At 50.8% G+C, this 14,232-nt stretch overlaps 1 protein-coding gene across 1 annotated transcript in view; it reads left to right on the top strand.

The window, feature by feature from the left end:
- HSPA12A (heat shock protein family A (Hsp70) member 12A) overlaps window positions 1-14,232 on the top strand; it is a 136,090-nt gene that overhangs the window by 12,194 nt on the left and 109,664 nt on the right. Inside the window, exon 2 of the mRNA XM_053668529.1 lies at window positions 1,816-1,903. Coding sequence (XP_053524504.1) covers window positions 1,816-1,903 — 88 coding nt within the window. The remainder of the gene's footprint in view (window positions 1-1,815; window positions 1,904-14,232) is intronic.

The following is a 14,232-nucleotide window of genomic DNA, read 5'->3' as shown; positions in this document are numbered from 1 at the left end:
TCCTAAAAATGCATCCATCACACCCAAAACTTGTACCTCTGAGCACACAAGTACTGGGAGACATGTGTGGGAGTGTCCCCTTGAACAGCCTTGTTCGTGAACTGGGCTAAGAGCTTTTCAATTGCTGTGACATTTTCAGCCAGGGAAGTAGCCGTTGTCACAGGGCAATGTTTTACAGGCAATTACTTTACATGATCAATGGAGCAATTCCCCTTCCAGAAGAGAACGTTCTCTTGAGCAACCTCATTCTTGAACTGGGCTAAGAGCTTTTCCGTTTGCTGTGACATTTTCAGCCAGGGAAGAAGTCGTCATCACAGGGCAGTGTTTTACAGGCAATTTATATGATCAATGGAGCAATTCCCCTTCCAGAAAGGAACCAAAGCGATCAAGTTAAATCATTAAAGAGAGAAAGAGAAAGCGGGAGAAAGGATTCATCTCATTAGCAGGTGCTGGTGCTGCGGGCTCCACGGAGGCACACAATGTCACTGGCCCTTTAAGACAATGGCTGCGCTCCCTCCAGCACCGCCACCCCCTCCCCTGAAGCTGTTGACAGGTCTAAACCTCCCTAGCAGCCCATTGTGGCCGCAGTAGGAGGCACCTGCAGAAAATGTGCCAAAACCAGGCAGGGAGCAAGAGCTTTTCAATAAGCTCCGCAGCTGGAGAGGAGAGGCAACACTAAACAAGCAGGCATGGACCAAGCATGTGATGGGAAAAGGGGTCAAAGCCAGACACCTCCTATCGGCTTTCTGAGCACCGTTCGCTTCAATTTGCTGACATCTTCTAGCTGGCTTTTCTCTATTTGCTTAATATGCTGAGGTATTTAGCTTAAAAGCACTAAATGCTCCATCATGATGAGCCGCCCTCTCTCTCTTCCCCATTTACTGTTATTAAAGACATTTTCCAGTACTTTTTTCCCCTCGCTTTCTGCCCCAAACTAAGATTGTTTTCTTTTCCTTCTCTCTCACGACTAGTTCCAGGCCCTGTCTACCACATGCCGCCCGCTTGACTTCACTCATCTTTAATGCAGGGAGAAGGACGCCTGTCCAAATTCAGGGTGTGCACTGCCGCCCGAAAGCGCACATCCTGAGTACTCTTAGCGTGAGTCTGGAAGCCACGTTGCTTTTCAACTCAGTAAACCTCGTGCACCTACTGTGTGCCCACTGGTGTTCTGAGGGCTTCCAGAAATCGGGAGATGAACAAGACATGCTTCCCCTCACGCTGCATAGGATCCAGCAGAGAAGCTCAATAACTAATATGATTGTGGGTTTTAGAAATTTGTTTTGCACCCCCACGCTTTCCTTTGTGGTCGTCACAGTTCTGTTGAGAATGAGCAGGAGTGGAGGGGGCAGCAGGGAGGGGTCCTCTGGTGGCGCGGTGGCTTTGTCCAGCGGGCACCGGGAAGCAAGAGGATGGAGTCCCAGCCTCAGCTCCCCACGATCAAGGATAGATTGAGAACCCATCACAGCTTCTCAATTTTGGCATCTCCTATTGGTCTCCTTAGCTTTACCCGCTTTCCAGTTAACAAGAGACGTCTGTTTTTTTCCTCACGTGCAGTAGTTAAGGCATTAATGATCTCGTGAAAACATCTGAGACGCAGGGCCAACCACCCTGCCCAGGGCCACAAGGCAAGTAGCTCGGTGGTTAAGTACAAAGGCCTCTCAGGCCCCAGCCCCTCAGGGCCGCCCACCTGAACCTTTCTACCTTCTGCCCCCAGCTGCCTCTTCAGCCGTCAACTGCAGGGGCATGTGATTTGAGAGCAGCGTGGAAACAGACCAAGTGACATTTTCACAGTGAAACTCTTTCCCCCTCCTACAGATGGAGAGTGTTGGCGTGTACGGATTCTGTGGGTGCACGGCAAAGAACAAAATGAAGTGTGACTCCAGGGGGGAAGTGACCGCTGCAGGTAGGAAATGAACTAACTTGGGTGTCAAACCAGCGTTGGACACGGTTACCACTAGAACATTAGGCCTTTACCGAGGTCCTGGGGGCTTTTAAAACGGGTGCATGGAGGCTTCAGCACACACAAGATATCGGCTAAACAGCTGCAAAACATCAGCTTGTTCTGAATGCCAACAAGTGGGCGGGAGCAAAAGGGTATTTCAGAGGCACCGAGTCAGGAAATGAAGTAGTTTCCCATAGATGCAAAGCCCGGGAGGTCGGTTGGTCGCAGTCCCTGGGCCTGGTGGTGACCCGGCCTGGGTGTGGCCTGCTGAGCGTGCCCTTACCCTCCTCTCTGCTCCCTTTGGGCTGAACTGAGGCAGGGAGAGGTGGTCTCTCCGCTCCTCTGAGCTTGTCTGTGCTTTAGCACGTCTGCCCCTCCGGCGACTGGTCCTGTTCTTCCTTCTTCCTCAGCTCCCCCCTCTGTTTCTGGAGACAACAAGTGGACTATTCATGTGAAAAGAGAAAGAGCGAGGGCGGGGGGGATACCAGCGACAAACTCCATTGAAAGCCCCTGGCTGTTCATTTGCATTCACACTTTTAAAAAATGTTAACTAATGATGTTAAATGGTTTGCCAAAGGTCCTGTCAGGTCAGTTGTAGAAGTGTCATTTCTGCCTAATTAGGGCTCTTGTGGCTGCCCGGGGCCTCCCAGTGCAACTGGTGACAAGCTGAGAGCTGACAGCTTCAATTGGTGCCAATAGGAAGGTTGGACCAGTCATGTTTTCCAACTCAGCCAGGTGTTTGGTGAATGGGGGAGGGGCCTGGGGCGATCCGAGCGCCTCTAGGATCCTTGTGCTTGTGCTGCTCCCTCCCAAGTCCTTCCCCTTTGCCTGTCTTGTCTGGTGTCAAGGTCAAGAATGGGCTTTGCTAAATCAGCGATTTTGGTGACCTCTGGGAGGTCATTAGCAGTCCCCAGCCCAGACAGTTCGAGTGGTCTCAGCCCCAGAGGCTAGATTTTTTTCTCCCTAAAAATGAGAGAATAGGGAAAGAAAAGAACATTATCAGTGAAAAAAAAAAAACAATAGTAGGAAGAAAACAAAACAAAAAAAGACCCAGAAAATTCTCCATAACCACCAAAGTGTTAAACTTCTGAAGATACTCATAATAAAATTTCTTGAAAACAGCTACAGCATCCTGATGAATGTCTTTTAAATATTTTAAAGAATAAGTGACAATAATGAAAACAAATCCTATAACATTCGATTGGCATTAGAGTACCTGTTACATAGTAGGTGCTCAATAAGTGATGTATTGTTTGATTTGATTTTTTTCCTAGAAAAGTTAATTCACTGAGAAACAGAGGGCGATTGTTAGAAAACCCGCTCATTTTCATGCTTTTGGTGTTTATACAACGTGCTTTGAATCGCTCAGTTGCCCATAAAACACATGCTAAGTTTGAACACCACACGTTGGGTTGCTGTGTTAGCTTACTCTTTATTTTTATTTGTTCTACTTGTTTTTGTTTTTGTTTTTGTTTTTTAACAACTTAAGCAGAATGGCACTGGTGGTCAGTAACCCTGGACCCCAGCCACTGCCACACAGAGAGGCACCCCAATGGCAGTGACAGGACGTCTGTGTCCAGAATTTGGGTTTGACACGCTGGCAGGTCCTGCCGGGGTGACGGCTCTGCCTTTGTGCCCGAGCTGCGCACACACACATGTGTGCATACACTGAGTGTGTTGCCGGGTCTGTTAGATACGGAATGACGAGGGTTAGTACACGGGCATTTAGGGACCATGCTGTGTTACGAGGACAAGGTGGTCTGAAGAAAGCAACGTTTGCTTTCTGACAAATCTAAGACCAGACCCAAGGATTACAGTTCTGCAAAGAAGGAGGGAGGTTCAAGTGATGGGCGTCTGAAACTAAGTTCTTTGCCTCATTGTCCTTACCCAGCAACCCCTTTCCCACCTGCTGCCTGTGTCTTTTCTCATGTGGGACGGTGGAAACTGGGCCAGAGAAATAGACTGCTCGTGTCAACAGAAGTGGTTTGATCAAAGGAGCGTTGCGAAGGTTAAATCGGGAGGCAGCACATGAAAGCACACCCTGGACCATATCCATCAGGTATCCAGGAGCGGTGGATCCCCTTCCTGCTGCCCCGAGTCCTTCGTGGGTGGAGGGCACACACTGTTCTGTGGTGTCATTTTTTTCACTACCCAGGACATTTATGAACAAGGAGAAGTAACAGAATCGGCCAGTAGGCTGACCTCCTGAATAAGTGAACAGAGATGAACCTACACTTAAGGGACCTCCTTTGTCATTTAGTTTCCTCAGAAGATGCACTTTGCGATTTTGCCCCTCTCTTTTGGACCACACCACACGCTCCTTTTCTTCTTCTTCAGGGACCCTTTTTCTTATGCTCATGCTGCTGTTATCCTGAGACACACTTCGCTTCCTGTGTTCCAACCTTGGCTCCGCCTCCCATACCTGCCTTGTCCCCCAGTCCCCACCCACAGAGGGTGCATTCTGTGTACCCTGAGGGTGGGCGATAGCCAGCTGGCTCTTAGGGATGCTAACGAGTAGCCACCGACAACTCTCCGGTTAGGGAGACGGTGTTGAAAAACTGTTCTGGAGGATAGTAATGGTAAAGAAAACCCTCTGCAGCAACTGAACCAGCGTGGACAAAGAAGCCAATTAGTTATTAAAACTCAAACGAACAATGTTTGAAGACTCGTGAACAGGCAGGAACCGTGAATGGCAGTAAGCCTTCTGCTTTGTGGTATTCATCTGCTCCAGTGCCGTCCAGTCGGACGTGTCCCGACCTTTCCGAAAGACAAATCTGATCTCGTTTTTTCATGGCTCGGTGGCTTTTCAGTGGTTCTTTCAGAGCTGGCTCCGGCGTCTCTTTGACCTTGTACTTCTACTCCAGTTGTCTGCCAGCAGCTCTCTGGACTTGCCAGGATGTTTCATACCTCAGGGCCTTTGAACGAACTCTTTTTTGTCCTTGGAGTGCTCTTTCTCCCTGTGGTTCTCCTGACAAGCGCCACCTATTCTTTAGCCACCTCCTCCCCAAAGTTCTCCTGACACCACCCACGTCAGATTGATCTCCCTGTCTTTTGCCCGCGTTCTCAGACAGTCCCAATGCAGGGAGGTACAAGAGCCCTCGAGGCAGCTTGTGGCATCTGATGGCAGTTCTGATTTTCAGAAAGTTCTCGCTTAGACTGTCAGCTTGTCGTTTCTAACAGGTATGGTTCATTCATTTATTCAGTCAAGCAGTCGTTACTGAGCGCCTCCTATATGCCAGGCAGCATGGTGAGTTCTGAGACCATGTGAACGGAAGTCAATGGCGTCCCTTCATGGAGCTAGTAATGTAGCGAGGGCCTCAGACCGTAACCCAGTCATTAAGTTAGACGGTCATTACTGATGGGAACGCTCTGAGGTCTGTGAGAGTGCCCGGCAAAGGGCCAGGGGGTCGGGGAGAGAGTTGCTAGGAAGTGGCAGTCACCCGAGATGGGGAGTGTAGGAGTCAAGGGGGCAGAGGCAGGGGCAGGGGCAGGGGTGAGCGCTCCGGACGGAGGAGCGGAGCCTGCTTCAGGGCCACGCAAAGCGTCCGACTCCCTTCGCATGTGCAAGCCCCTAAAATACCAAAGAGGCTTCTTGGCTGGAGTCTTCCTGCCTGTCTCCCTGTCTCTTCAGCTTTTCTAACCAGGGTGCGGGTTTTACATTCTGAGATCCAGTCCACGCCATTGTGACCACGTGTTGTGGGCACCTGCCGTGGCGCTCACTCTGGTGGGGGCAGTGTGGGGAGGCATCTGGGGCCCCGTCCATCCATCCCTGTGGTCACCCCTGGTTCACACAGCTGAGCAGAGTGGAGACAAGAACCGGGGGCTACATGGGCTTCCCCTGAGGGGTGGGGCTCACTTGGGGCCACCTCTGGTTCACCTCCTTGGGCTGAGGCTGACGCCTCAAGGGGCCCACAGGGACAGCAAGGCTCATAGGTTCCTGATTGGAATGGCGCTCCTGTGCCAGGACAAGGTCTTTGGACTTGACTCCGTAGTTCACGGAGGAAAAGAGGACCAATGTGATCAGGGCTGTTCCTGTTCGGAGCTCAGTGGCAGTGTACAGCAGGGATAAGACAGCAAGTGGGGAGACCAGACAGGGGTCATTTCGTGGGACTGGGTGGCGGGGAGGCGAGGAGAACCTGGCAGAGACATCGGAGCAGGGAGGGAGAGGACGCTGGAGAGGAGTGTTGCTGGGGAGGCCGCAGAGGTCGGGCACAGGAGTCCTCGGGTGCGTAAGGGTGTGCTGTGAGAACCAGGATGACTGCCTCGCCCCTGACCCTGACCGGGGCAACCGGGGCAACCGGGGCTGCCCCTTTCACCTCCCGCACAGGGAGTAGTGACGTGGTCTTACACCATCTTCATCTTCTGCAAATTATCTTGAATGACCAGCATTTTGGAGGCAGAGATTTTTTCAGGGGGAGGGAGGAATGAGCCAGAAATATTCATATAATGGTCTCTATTCTCCCCTGTGTTCTATGACCAGCCTGGCAGATCACTAGGCGTGGTGGAACACAGTGAAATCTTCAACAGAATTGGTATCTGTAGACATGAGGGTGCTGCACCCCCCACCCCTACCTGCAGTGGGTTTCCTCTGCCAGAGCCAGGGGCGGAGTGAACAGAAGACCAGCCTGTCTGTGAACTTGACAGAGTCAGGAGAGCCTCCGCTAAGATTGCTGTAGGTGGTTGTGTTCGGGTAGTGCCTCAGCACCTTCTTTCCTGTTGTCTCCATAACACTGTTGTTTTGAGCAAGCCAGTCAACTCTGTAGCCAGGGTTCATTCGCTACAGACAAAGCCCCTGTTAGAAAAACTGAGATCTCAGAAGCTTCTAGAGAGATGGGGAAAATCACATGCCACCAGCAATGGTTGTTTCCATTCCGGATTCTTAGAAGAAAAAAAAACCCCAAAACCAATTAAATAGGAAATGAACAAATCTTGATGGGGAACGAGGGAATGGCCTGCTGTAATCATTCCTGTGTGACTCTGGAATACAGTGGCGTTATCAGTTCAGATGATTCTGGCAAACTGTGGATTTCATTGTCAACATGCAGGGGTGCAGTTGATGTGTATGAGGGGGAGCGGTATTAAACATGGGTGTCAGGACTTGAATTGCTGAAACAGTGTTTCAATTCTGCTTTCGGGAGGTGAGTGTGTTCCCCCCCACCACCACCGGTCTGGGAATTGTTTTAAAACAGCCCAAGGATTGATTTTCCCATCAGAAAAATAAACTCAGTCACAGTGAAATAGCTGAGCAAATGGGTAGTTGGAAGCAATTTGTAACCTTCGTCACCAAAAAGAGTTTTTTAATCTGTGTACCCAAAACTCGATGATTCGAGGACCTTAAACTTGGCGTTTCTTATTGGAAAGACTTGCATCACTCCGAAAAGAAGGAAAACCCCTACTTACTGTGAGCGGCAGATTTTCCGGGAGCCTGGGCCACACAGGTCATTTGAATTCGACTTCAGAGCTGTCTGGTGTGAGCAGGATGGCACCTTCTGTGTTCGCTCCTTCAGCGAAGTGATTTGGGCGCTGTGAAGTTGGGGGTTGGTGCGATCGAACACTCTGGGGCCTCAGAGAAAAGGTGGAGAGTGCATGGTTCCAACTATAATTCAGAACATCGTTTGGCCTGGCACATGGCCAGTGTTTCTGCTCTGCGTGTGGGGCTGCCGGAGATGGGGCCCAGTGTCCCTGCCTCCAGAGATGCCGGCTGAACAGGGAGAACAATGGTTCCGGGGATTTGGATAGTGAGTTGTTCCCCTGTTGGGGCTCAGATGGTACAGCTGTTTCAGGAAAAATAGATGATCGGAGCCAGAGGGGGCTTCAGGGGTCATCCAGGGAGGGGAAAGCAATGGCGTCAGCGTGAGGGCCATGCAGTTGAGTTCGGATGTGCCACTTCCTCCGTCTGTGCCTGGCATGCAAGTCCCTCAACCTCCCCAAGCCTCTCTTTCCTCTTTCATGAAATGAAGAACTAATATACACCCAAGAAGATAGTTAAGAGGCTTGACTGGGATGAAACTTTTATAAAGAGCTCAGCACAATGTCTGGCACACAGTAAATGCTCAGTCAGTGTTCTTTGGTGGTAGTAGCCCAACTGCTCCCTTTTGGGGCACGGAAATGGACAGTCAGGGCAGAAGCACGGCTCTGACAGAGAGAGCGATTTTGCCTGGAAGACGCTCTGCTTCGGAGGACAGTCCTTCCAACAATAAGCTTCCCGGTTTTGCTCGTTGTCCCCAGGAGGTGGTGAGCAGTAGGCAGAGCCCGCGCCCTGCAGAGTTGGAGTTGGTCACTCGCAGCTCCAGGTGGAAGTCTGGGTGAGCAGCCCGAAGGAAGGTGGCTGCCTCCCGACCCTGCCCACGTTACCTTGGACGATCCACTCAATGTGTGTAAAATGGGACACTTAGTCTCCCAGTTCCACCCCAGGGTTTTTGTTTGTTTGCTTGTTTATTTTGCTACATTTTGTATCCAAAGCAGAAGTCCACCCTTCTGGCCAGATTTACAGGTGGCCCAGAGTTGGGAGAGGATGCCCGATGCACAGAAACCTCAAAAGTCTGAAAAGAGGTGAAACTGCTCTTTCAGAAATGGGATAGGGGTACATTTAAAGTCCTGCACTTGGCTTCAAAGGTCAGCTGCAAAAACAGACTGCATAATTGCAAGACAAGGGGACCATGTGAAAAGAATTTAGAATTTGTCCCAGTTTATTGAAAAGGTAGGACTATCCCTTCTGACAGGTTTTGGGGCATTAAGCCCTAGCTCTGGTTGAGGTCGATTTAATCTCCTCTCTCTGTAACATAGACTATATTCTCGAAAGGCAAATTTATAATCCAGTCACCTTTTCTCAATAAAGAATAGGAGGGTTCTTAGATTTTAACAGGAAGCCAAAGGTGGTAATAGATAGGATACCAATTTAACAGCGTTTTATGGTATTCCCAAATGTCCCTACCGGTGGCAGCCCAGCTAGTCCCAGAAGTGTCCTTCTCCTCTTGGCACTAACCAGCCACCCTGACACCTGGTTTGGCTCTTCCACTGGGACATAGCTAGATAACAGTCATCGGGGTGGGGGTGGTGTCTCTGCCAGCAGACAAGCCCCAGTTTTGACAAGTTAGCGAAATTTTTAAACCCATTATTGGCTGAGTTCAGTACAAAGCCAAGTGTGGGGGGAGTTTATCTTCATTTGCAGGTGGATATAGATAGCAGATGTGGCCTTTGCCTTGTGGGATATGCCACAGGTGAGGCAAAGACGTGGGAAATGCAAGGAGTTAAGGCTCCGTCCCAGGTGGACGAAAGGGAGGGTCCCCTGTGTAAACTCTCACCAGCAGGCGGCCTCCTTCAATTTCAGGATCTCCGTTTACTGGCACACGTTAGATCTGTTCATGTGTGACCATATGTCTCCTTTCTGTTTTTTCCCCCCAGTATTTCCCCCTTCTGTGCCTCTAGCTGAATATTTCTATTGACATGTCTTCAAATTCACTGATCCTCTCTTCTGCTGGGTCCAATCTGCCGTTAAAGCCATCTACTGAATCCTTTGGTGAAATTCTCCATCTTTTCCTCTGTGTTCTTGAACATACCTATCATAGTTATTTTAAAGTCCTTGTCTTCTAATTCTAGATTACCCAAGGGTTTGCTTCTGTCGTCTTTTCTTTTGGTCACTTATTCTAATCATAGAACAGGTGTCTAGTACTTTTTAATCAAATGTGAGACATTATGTATCAAAAAGTGAAAGAGCTCATGACGGGCCCCTTTGCTTTGTGGCAGATAAAGTGGGAACTGGTCACTGTAGTCCTGTCAGGGCCTTGGCTCTGTCCCCTGTTGGTGGATCAGTCTACCAGGTGCTCCTGATGAACCCAGGGTGTTCGCCAGGACCCATTTCTCTGGCACGGCCTTGACTTCAATCGTGATTTTCTTAGTATTGCAAGACTGTTGGAAATACCACACTGCTTTTCAAAAGCTTCCTGCTGTCCCAAATAGCTTCAGAACCTGGCAAATATCTCAAGGGGGAAAATGGGAAGTGCATTGGGCTAACTTCTCTGTATTCCCTTATCAGAGAAATCCCAGCCCCCACAATCCCCTTAATTAATTGTCTCTCTGAAGCTGTGAGACTGCCTGAAGTTCTGCTTGTTTCTTTGTCTCTTTGTATCAGTCCACTGTCTAGGTCCTTCATCAGACCCTCAGCCACTTGCTCCACGCCCAGAATTAGCAAATTCCCTGCAGTAAAAAGTTATAGCAAAGTGTCAGCCCACCTCACCATCCAGTTCCCTCTTCCCTGAGATGTCCCCCCACCTGGCCCTGGTCGTCTCTGCAGCTGTCCACTGACGTCATAGAGAGGGCTTTTGTATTTTATTCCAGCCATCCTTTCAAGTCCCAGGGGGAGAGGTGGTCTGCCACAGCCACTCCCTCATCCACGGAAGCAGAACTACTCTCCTATTCCTGGTACTGGGGGACACAGTCAGTTTTCCTGATGGTCACGTGGGTTCTCTTCTTTTACTAAGACTATGGGCAAATATACACAAAGTGCACTTACAGCACAGGTGTAGGGCCTGAGGAAAAAGGCACTTTCCCCCGAATGCAGCGACAAACCTCCTCTCTCTCCCACTGGGACTCTGGTTTTGTACCAGAAGGCAAATGGCCAGGTTGGGAGGGGATAGCCCCATGGCATTCTGGCCTGGCCACGTAGGGGTGACTGCTGACCAGTGCACCATCCAGCAGGGGACAGCAGAGTGGCTCAGCGAGTGGAAGGCAGGCCTCAGGAAGAGCTACAGGAGCAGCTGGCCCTCACTGCATTCATGCTGAACCCTCGTACATGCTTTATGTCCTGTAAGATCACAACAAACCTACTCGGTATTGTGCTCATTCTGTATAGGGGGAAACTGAGGCACAGAGGTCGTGCCTAAGTGGCAGAGCCAGACCTGGGTGCGAGCCCATTCCCAAGCTGCCACCCCGCATCATAACAGAGGCGAGTGAGGATGCTTATTCTGGACAAAGAGGAGAACGAGGGGCAGGGAGAGTGAGGCTGACCACCTCTTTAATTGCCTAGAGGAAGAAGGAATCCGAGTTGGACTCTATGTAAAGAAAGAGCAGTTAGAACTTTCCAGAGCTGGACAAGCTGCCTTGCTTCAGATGTGAGGGAGGACATGAGCTCCTCTGTTCTGGAGGACCCAAGCTGTGGCTGGACCAGGTGACTCAGGTCTGAGACCTCTTCTGAAGTAGGAATGCAGATAGCGGGGGAAGCACTGTGGCGGTGGCCTGAGGGCCAGGAGCGCTTAGCCTGACTCATGGGACCTGGGCGTGAGACCCCTGAGTAGCCTCACCCTCTTCTCCTCTCTTTTGTCTTGCTTCAGCCACTATGTTCACGTTCCAGCCATGCCAGAGTTTCTGTTTCTGGAAGAGGCCACGGGCTTTCTTACTCCAAGGCCTTTTGGCATAAGGTGTGGCCTCCGCCCTCTGTTGATCACATGGCCAGCGCCTATGTATCCTTTAGATCCAGCTCACATGTCACCCCCTTCAGGAAGCCTTCCCTGACCATCTCATCCCAGGTGGCTCCTCCCTACTTCATCTCAGTCTTATACTCAGGTTGGTTTAGCTCATGGCACCAACCACAGTCTGGGCTTATCTCCCTTGTTGTTTCTTTGCAGAAAGTAAATTCCATGGAGGCAGGGCCACATTTGCCTTTTTTATATGTATCCCTAATTCCTAGCACAGGGTGGAATACTTGTTGAGTGAATGAGTGAATGACCTTGACCAAATGACCGTGGGCCTCAGTTTCCTAATCTGTTAAATGGGGAGCAGCTATAGAGGGAATTTGATTAGTGCAGTGGCTCTCAAACTTGAGCATGCATCAGAATCATCTGGAAGACTTATAAAAGCAGATTGCTAGCCTCCTCCCCAGAGTGTCAGTGGGTCTGGGATGCATTTATAACGCTGCTGCTGCTGGTAAGGGGCCACACTTCGAGAGCCAGTGGATTTGTCCATCTGCAGGTGTCCTGGGGCACTCATCTTTAATTTCTCCAAACAGAGTGACTGTGAAATGCTGGGCTTATAAGAACAGTGTCTATAAATGTAAGAGATGTCTTGAAACGTAACTTCACCTTCCAAAGTGACAGGGGAGGGGAGGTGGTGGAAGGAAAGGAAAGGAAAAAATGCTTTTCTAAACCAGGAGGGATGAGCGCCTACCAGTAGGGTTTGTCATGTTTCTCATGACAAAAGGTCAGTTAAAGGGAAGCGCTGTGGCCCAGGGCGAAGGGCTGAGCGGGTTCCTGGGAAGGACGCTTGAAAGCGCAGTGGTGGCTGTGGCCTCGCAGTTTCAAGGGCGCGTCCCACCAGCTCAGCATTTCATCTCCACCTTGGATTAAGGAGGGAAGCAGGAGTCCAAACCAGGGGGGAAAAAAGAAGAAACTCCTCGTTTCTGACACTGAAACACCTCGCAACTGGAGATTTGCCTTCGTGCGCCTGGAGGTTTTGTTTACTAAGCACTCGCTGCTCAGAGAGCACATGTTTCCTCCCTGTGGTGGTGGGTTGCTCCCACCTCTCATGCACTCCAGCCTACTTGTGTCCCTGCCCAGGAGCCCTCCGCAGTTAGACTCGAAGGTTCCTGCCATGGCGGCTTTCAGGTGGCTGCCTGCCCTTCTCCAGTTCTTCTCCCAGTTCTGTTTATGCCCAATGTGGGGGCCTCAGGCAGGGCCAGTGCCTCCACCCCTCTCCTTTCCAATCCCCTATCTGCAGGAGAGAGGGCCTCCAGAGCAGAGGCAGTGGCTGGGCGAGGCCTGGAGGGGCGCTAGAGAGCTCCCGCCTTTTGAGACTCCAGCACAGTGACTCTATGAACAAGACTCCTCTGGAATCCCAGCCTGGGCAGTCCCCTGTACTGCTGAAATGTGTGCTGTGACCATGGCCACAGTTGTCATGGTCATGGTTATCATCATCGCTAACGTCAGTCCAGCACTTAGCACGCGCCAGGCAATGGGCTATTCCCGCTACTGGGCTCGTCCATTTAATCTTCATCTTACCCCGAGAGCACAGATGCCATTGTCATCCCAATTTTTATAACACGGGAACTGAACTGAGGTTTAGAAAGTTGACCAAACTCACGCTAGAACAAGGCAGATCTGGCTTTGAATCCAGGCGTGCCTGACCTCAGAGCTTTTATCTTAGTGAGGATGCAGGATACGTTCCTCTGTTTAAGAAGGGGGTAATGGAACCCCATGAACATGGAGCCGCGATTGTGACTAGGCCCCGTGGTGATTTGTGCCGGTGTCTGCTCCCCTGCGACCAACTAACCATCCTTCCTGACCTGCCTCTCCTTCCCACCAGCTGCTGGGTGGCCACCACTCAACCGGTGGGTGGCACCACTGTGCCCTCATCCTGTGCCGCTGCAGGGAAGTCTGAATGTGACGCATGAGGGACAGTGGAGGTGACCCATAAATACTTCACGGGAGAGTGAGCTGCTGGATGTCAAGCGTGCCTGGACTTGAAAGGCCATCTGTCCTCCAAAGGAGGGACTCTTTAACCATGGGCGGGACTCTTAACCATCTTTCAATAAAGAAAGGTGAATGGCAGAATAATTGTCATCTTGTCAAAACGACACATGAAACTGTCCTGTGGAACAGGATGTCCATGGACATCAGTCATTTGAACCGTGGAAACAGGTTCTGGAAATAGATAGGTTTAGGGAAGCACCGTGTGGGAGTCCCATTGGTCTCCTGGAGGCCACCAGACTGGCCAATGCCTCTCGCATATTCACAGGGGGGTCACTGGACTGTCCAGCATGGAAGTCAGCCTCATGCCGTGTTACGTCCCAAAGCACACACATCAGACCTCCAAAGAATTGCAGTTACGTGGTTTTTACTGAGGGTTTCTGGGGGTGACCAACGTGGAGGGAGTTACATTGCCTTGTTTCCATCTGAATGTCCTAAAAACCCACTGCCATTTCCCAGCTGCTCCCCTTCCCCAGCCCCACCCCCACCTCTTTCAGCAGCAGTGGACACAGCTCTGCCCTCTCTGCCCTCCCCTAGCCAGGCTGACCCTCCCCAGCCCCTGCCCCACCAGCAAGACTGGAGGCTCCTTGTAGGCTGGGAGGACCTCACATATTTTGCAAACTTGCCCTCTCTTCCCACAGAAAAGGTTACTGTCTTATTGCTTTGGAACCACTTTAGGAAGTTGGGAGACTGCTTTAGGAAATTCTGTCCTCCCAGCAACCATGGGGATTGCAGCCCGGGGCATAGGAAAACCTATAGACCAGCAGGAAGGGCACATGTACTTTCCCACAATGGCAGGTTCTGTGGCTTTGTGGCAAGATTTCGGGACAA

The sequence above is a fragment of the Artibeus jamaicensis genome, unplaced genomic scaffold (genome assembly GCF_021234435.1).
Source record: "Artibeus jamaicensis isolate MK-2021 breed Jamaican fruit bat unplaced genomic scaffold, CSHL_Jam_final contig_490, whole genome shotgun sequence".
NCBI lineage: Eukaryota > Metazoa > Chordata > Mammalia > Chiroptera > Phyllostomidae > Artibeus > Artibeus jamaicensis.
Note: the sequence above shows the minus strand (reverse complement) of the source record. Positions and strands in the feature narration are given on the sequence as shown.